At 64.9% G+C, this 6,426-nt stretch overlaps 1 protein-coding gene across 4 annotated transcripts in view; it reads left to right on the forward strand.

Annotated features, from left to right (window-relative positions):
* Window positions 1-6,105, forward strand: part of ABLIM3 (actin binding LIM protein family member 3) — a 55,599-nt gene extending 49,494 nt beyond the window's left edge. For 2 of the 4 annotated variants that reach the window (XM_082323921.1, XM_082323922.1), the window contains exons 11-18: window positions 388-438; window positions 1,890-2,009; window positions 2,264-2,328; window positions 2,650-2,797; window positions 3,499-3,528; window positions 3,976-4,034; window positions 4,555-4,615; window positions 4,843-5,350. In XM_082323921.1, the coding sequence (XP_082180047.1) occupies window positions 388-438; window positions 1,890-2,009; window positions 2,264-2,328; window positions 2,650-2,797; window positions 3,499-3,528; window positions 3,976-4,034; window positions 4,555-4,615; window positions 4,843-5,225 (917 nt within the window). In that variant the 3' untranslated portion in view covers window positions 5,226-5,350. Of the gene's footprint in view, window positions 1-387; window positions 439-1,874; window positions 2,010-2,263; window positions 2,329-2,649; window positions 2,798-3,498; window positions 3,529-3,975; window positions 4,035-4,554; window positions 4,621-4,842; window positions 5,351-5,415; window positions 5,497-5,946 lie in introns of those variants that run through there. The other 2 variants (XM_082323924.1, XM_082323923.1) reach the window with 2 other exon arrangements.
* Window positions 6,106-6,426: the final 321 nt, after the last annotated feature.

The raw sequence follows: 6,426 nt of genomic DNA on the forward strand, positions 1-6,426 counted from the left end.
GTGAGCCGTGGTGCATTGCTGCCGGCTGGCAGGGGTGGCCGGTGGTTCCTGGCTGCGCCGCTCCCTCCCGGGGCCGGCAGCGCCCGCCGCCCCGCGGTGCATGCTGACGCTGGGGCGCTCACTGCATGTCCTCTGTGCGCACCGCTGCCGAGGGCAGCCCCGGGACCGCGCTCCTGCTGCCCATCCGGGCGCCTGCCTGGCCCTGGCCTGGCACTGCACTCCCGTGGGACGCGCGGACCGGGAGGTGGCTGCGTGATGGAAATGTGGCGTGGGGACAGCATCTCCTGCAGGACCTCTGCCCTGTCCGCTCTCAGCACGCCCAGGCTGACCTCCCCTTCCTCCCTTCTTTCCTTCTTTCTTCCCTTTCTTTCTTTCTTCTGCCACCAGCTGCCGGCGAGAGTAACATCTACCGGAAACCCCCCATCTATAAGCGACACGGTACGGTCTGCCGGCTGCGCCCCGGGCTCTGCTCCACGGGGGAGCGGGGCAGGGGACCAGCGCGGGGCTTGGGCTGGCTGAGTCGCGTTTAGGGGCAGGGCGGGAGATGGGAGCAGGCGTCACGGTGAGATGTTGGGGCGCTGGGCTTTGGTGGGCTGATGCTCCTGCTTCCCCTCCACGCAGCAGAGTGCAGGGCTCAGTGCAAGTAAAGGGCAGCTTTGAACCGCATCCCTGTTGCGAGGAATGGAGGCGAGGACTGGCAGAGGCCCTGGGGACAGGGATGGCTGTGGGAGGGGGAGCGAGGCCACGGGGCGGTGGCAGAGGGGACGAGGCTGGCCCTTGCTTGCTGATGCCAGGAGCCAGAGCAGCCTCAGGAAAGGGATGAAGAAGGTAATTTGCAGTTTCAGGTGGAACCCTGGAGAAATACCACAGCCCATCCTGGATGGATGCTCCAGGGTGAAGCGGGCCTGGGAGGTGTTGAGGAGGGTGGGGAGGAAGCACAGGGGTGTTAGATGTCTCTCAGCGGGGCTGGCTTGCACTGTCCCTGCTTGCTTCTGCGTGTAGAGGGACAGCAGCTCCCCCCGAGCAGTAACTGTGTCTCCTCTCTCTCCCTGGGCTCTCCCTTCCCACCTGCCCAACTCCCGCCGCTGGCTGCACCCGCTGCTGTAAGTAGCTGCCGTTGGTAGGGTCCCCTGCGCCCGCTGGAGGTGGTGGGATGGCTCTGCCACGCAGCCTGTCCTTGGTGCTCCTTCCCCCACGAGTCTCCTGGCCCCTGGGGGAAAGGAGCAGGGCTCACCCTCGGATCTCTCACGTGTGCCGCCGAGGCTCAGTCCCCAGCCTGAGCAGAGCTCTGTGTGTGTCCCTGCCATGGGGGGCCGAGCCCCTGCCAGAGCTGGAGCTGCTGGGGTCACCCCTCCGCTCCCCCCCACTGCACAGCCTGCTGCCGCCTTCCCCTGGCAGGAACCCGCCGAGGGCCCTTTCCCCGCCGGGACTGAGCCTTCCTCCATCCCCTCCCGCCTGTGCGGTTACAGCCCTCCGGGTGACGGGACAGCCTGGGGCACAGGGGTGCGGGGAGGTGGGTGGCACTGCTGGTGCTGGGGCTGGGGTGAGCGCTATGCAGGAGCCAGAGCTTGTTGTGGTGCTGTGGGCTATGAGCCATTCGGGTCCCTTCCCAGCCATGTCAGCGACAGCCCCTCTGCTTGTCACCGTCCCCACCGTCTGCCTCTGCACCCTTGTCTCCAGGAGGTGTCAGCAGTTTGAGAATTGATTATTCCCAGCTCTGCTCCGTGCTGTCGCGGACATGAATTGCTGGTGGCCACTGGCGAGAGGGGAGGGAAGAGGCTTCACCTTCGTCCCCGGGGTGGATCTTTGCAAGTCCTGCCGGCGGGGACTTGGACTTGGGGTCCTCGTAACAGCTCTGCCTGCTCCTTTTGCAGACAACCTCTCTGCAGCCACAAAAAGCAAAACCAGCGAAGACATCGCACAGTCATCCAAGTACAGCCCTGCCTACTCCCCGGACCCATACTACCACTCCGAGTCGGAGTACTGGTCCTTCCAAGGCTCCCCCAAAGGTAACAGCCCCCATTGGGCTGGGGGAAAGGGAAACCCATTCCTGCCCCCAAACTCAGCCATTCCTTGGGAGGGGACCGCCCCCCCCCAAGTTGGATCTGGACCTGAAGGTGGGGTTGGGCTGAGATACCTGCCAAAGTGACCCCAAAATCCTAGCAGCCCTTGGAACTCAGCTGTCCCCAGGCAGTGGGGGACTGTCTCCTCCCTGCCTGCCTACACCTTCGTCCCCATCTGACCACCCCGTGTCTCCCTGCAGCCCCCCGGGCCCGGAGGTTCTCGTCGGGAGGCGAGGAGGATGGGTACGACCGGGGCATGCACAAGGTGAGTGATGTCCCTGCCCGCAGCCTGGCCAAGCTGCCCCCGCGGCGGCTGGCTTTGGGGACCAGGCCACCACCATCCCTGCTGCCCTCTGCCATCTCTCCCCCCTTGGCCACCCCCAGCATGGGGTCTGAAGGAGGGGGAGCGCACCCCCTTGCCGAGGCATCCCCCCACCCCCAGCACCTCATCCCCAGGGATGGGGGAGCAGATGGGAGATGCCGAGCCCATGCCGGGAGGTGCCGTGCCCTGCCACAACGTGCCAGCAGTCAGGGAGGGCCGGGCAGGGAAAGGAGGGGTGCGAAGCAGCTTTCCCCCCTTGCCCAGATCCAGAGCGGCATCGGCAGGCTGATCCTGAGGGAGGAGATGAAGGCTCGGTCCAACTCCTACGCAGACCCCTGGACCCCCCCTCGCAGCTCAGCCAGCAGCAGAGAAGCCCTGCACACACTTGGCTATGAGGGCTCCCTCAATGGCTGTAAGGACGACCCTGTCTGTCTGTCTGTCCCACCCATCATGGCCCCAGGCCCTGTGGGATGTTTGCTGGGGTGGAGAGGGAAGAACAGGGGACTGGGAAGGGGTGGTGGGAGAGGTGCTGGGCACCACAGTCGGACTTGGGAGGCTCTTTTCCTCTCTGGAGGGCTCCATCTGTTCCCTGTGCCCCGGCTGGGATGGGGCATCGCCCGGCGGGTGTTTGCAGTCTGGCCGGGCAGCCTGGTGAAGTGCCTCACGGGGTGGTTGAAGGGTCCCTTGGGAATCAGCACAGCCCTGCTGGGTTTGCTCTGACCTGTTTTGGGCTGGCTGCGTGCGTACCTCCTCATTAATGGCACGTCTGGGACCTCCTGGCACCCCAGACCCGCCGGCTGGCCCCAGCGTTCCCTTCCGTGCTCTCACTGCACAGCACCCCAGGCACCCGGCCCGTCTCCCCTCGGGGCTGCGGGGGGGCTGGGAGCGCTGGGGAGCCTGGCAGCACGGACGCCCCTGCCCGCTCCGTGCTCTCCTTCCCCGTGGCACACCTGCCCTCACGGAGCTGGGGCTGCTCGGAGATGCTCGGGGAGCCCCTCGGCGCCGCTGAGCTCCCGGGACCCCGAGGAGGACGCGCGGGGCTGGCAGCCGGGCAGCTGGGCATGGCGCGGGGCGCTCAGCGCTCCCTGACGCCCGGCTCTGCTCTCCTTGCAGCTCCGCGGACGCACTACCTGGCCGACAGCGGTGAGTGTGTGAGCCTGCAGCCCTCCGCAGCTGGTCCCCCGTGGCTGTGGGGCCCAGAGCCCGAGCTGGAGGAGATGCTGGGACCAGGGAGGGAAGAAGGGGAGAGAAGAAGGAGCCCTTGAAAGGCTGGGTCGGGGTGGAGCTGAACCAGGGCAGAGCTGGTGGCAGCGCCGGGAGGGGACAAGTCAGAGAAACAGAGAGGAGATTGTGCTGCACTGAAGGGTGAGGCGGGTGGGCTGCCATGGGAGAGGGATTTTGGGGAGAGGAATATCGGCACGGGATGAAGCCAGGCTGGAAATGAGTTGGAGCTGGAAGGAGACAGAGCTGGGTTAATGTGGAGCTGGGTAGCAAGGTGGGAGCACAGGGGCAGGGTGGCCCAGCGGGTGCTCTCCCGGGGTGTGGGGCTCACCCCTGCATTCTCCCTTATGCACCTTGGCTTCTTTGCAGATCCCCTCATTTCTAAGTCGGCCTCCCTTCCTGCCTACAGGAGGAATGGGCTGCACAGGGTAAGCGCTCCCGCCTGGACCCTGCTGCTGCCAGGCATCTCTGCACCCTTCATCATTCTCCCCAGGCTCCTCAAAGCCCCGGTGCTCCCCTTTCATGACTAGGGTGCCCTGCTCCCCCCTTCTCTGCACCCCTGCTGTCACTGCTGGTCGGTGCCCATCCAAAATGACCCTTATTGGGGACCAAAGTGCCCTGTCCAGGCACTGCGGGACAGAGGTGCCTGCCCGGAACATCCTGCAGGGCACGTTTCAGATGGACGCTGGTGTTGCTTCCCAGCATGAGAGCTTTGCTTTATACCCTGGGGCAGTGATTGCTGGGGGTCAGGAGAGCTGGTCCTGCCTCCGTGTGAACCGGGCTTCTCACTTCACCTCCTCGTGCCTCAGTTTCCCCACTGCAAGGTGTTGGGAGCGGGTCCTGCTTTGGGGTGGGTGGGTGCCTCCCCCCTGGGGACATGGGAGGTGCCATGGTGAGCATCTGGAGGGGACCCCCTCTTATTCCTCCCTCCCTGTATCCCTCCCGCAGCCTCCCAGTGCCGAGCTTTTCCACTACGACAGCACGAACGCCGTCAACTGGGGGATGCGAGGTAAGGTGCCGCGGGGCTGGGGAGCAGCACGGGCAGGGGACCCTGTAGGCACAGAGCCAGATGCCTTGGGGCTGCTTCCCCCACTGCAGGCAGCTCTGGAAAATGAGGTCCAGGCTGGAGGGAGAAGGGGGGAGACGAGCAGGGGTCCCCGCAGCGCCAGGGGCAGGATCCTGGCAGCAGAGGGGTCAGCGTGGCTCATGGCTCTCTTGTCTCTTCTCTCCCCACAGAGTACAAGGTAAGATGCTCCTGCTCCAAGGAGCGGCTGCCAGCTGGAGGTGCGAGTACCACCCAGAGGGAGTCCCAGAGACGTGTCCGTGTGTCCCCAGGCCCTTCAGGAGGAAGCTTTGCCCTCTGCCCGCAATGGCCTGCCTTCATCCCCCTTCATCCCGCACCTGACAGCCCTGTCCCGGGACTGTGGGGCTCAGACCAGAGGCCTTCCCCTCCTGCCGGGGTCCCAAGCACTTGGCCGAGCAGAAGTGTCTCCTGGTTGAGGAACAGAGAAGGGTGGTTGTGCTGTGGTTCCCTGCTCGCACTCATCCCTGGGTCACTCCTGGTTTTGCAGAGTGAGCAGGCTATTCCAGAGCCACCAAGGCAATTCACGGTGGATTAGGGTCACCCCGAGAGCAAGTCCCCCCTCTGCCTTGTCCTGTCCAAGCCCTGGAGGCAGCTGTGCCACCCAAACCCCACTAAACACGGCAGGAGGAGCCCCCCTGGAGCCCCCATGGCCTCATGCCCAGGTGTGCCCCAACTGTCCTCTTCTGGCTCCGGAGCTACCCCATGGTCTCCCTGTCCCTGTGCAGATATACCCCTACGAGCTGCTGCTGGTGAAGACGAGGGGGAGGAACCAGCTGCCCAAAGATGTGGACAGGACTCGGTTAGAGGTGAGGAGAGCCTTTTCCACCGGGGACAATCTCCTCAGGGCTCAGAGGGACTCAGTCCCACGAGGTGTCCCCTTAGCCCAGCAGGCAGCGTGGGGCTGCGAGGGGCTCGTGGATGTGTGAGGAGCATCTCCACAGCTCCGCAGGGGCACGCGTGTGCCAGCCCACTGTCACGGCGGTCCTGCTGCTCCGCTGGCCGGGCAGAGCTGTTCCCCATGCCCGCAGCGTGAGTGCGTTTGGCAGGAGCAGGAGGGAGCCGGGTGGCCCCCCTCTCCCGACCGAGCGCTGCTGGGGGCTGTAGCACCCCATTGCACCCAGCTGGGCGGGGGATGCCATCAGACTCCCTCGCGTGCCCTCCCGCCCCACTGCAGCCGTACGTCCCCCGTGGTGGCCATTGGCCCTGGGTGGTGGCCGCGGTCCCCAGCCCTGGCCCAGCGTCGCGTCTCTCCCCAGCGCCACCTCTCCCAGGAGGAGTTCTACCAGATCTTCGGCATGACCATCGCTGAGTTCGACCGCCTGGCCCTGTGGAAGAGGAACGAGCTGAAGAAGCAGGCCCGGCTGTTTTAAATGCAGTGCACTATAAATATATACATACCTATAAATATATACATAGAAAGATCTCTATATTGCAGCTCTGTATGATTCTCGGTGCTGTACGTGGCAGAGGCGCCCTCTGCACCCCTGAGAGTGAATTGGAGTCTCGCAGATCATTTTATGCTCTTTGTTTCCTTTTCTTTTCCTGCTCCGTTTCTGTACCGACCCTTGGGTTCTCCCAGGGGCTAAAGCCGCGGGGGCCCCGAAGCACTTGGCGTCTGTCACTGCTGCCCCACGGGGGCTCGGGGGGGATTTCCCTGCTGCAGCCACAGCACCCAGGGCTGGGGGAGAGCGGGGCTGTGGGGTGGGGGTGTCCCGTCCCCCTCTGCTCAGCTCTCT

This window comes from Platalea leucorodia (assembly GCF_965183815.1).
Source record: "Platalea leucorodia genome assembly, chromosome: 11".
NCBI classification, from domain to species: domain Eukaryota; kingdom Metazoa; phylum Chordata; class Aves; order Pelecaniformes; family Threskiornithidae; genus Platalea; species Platalea leucorodia.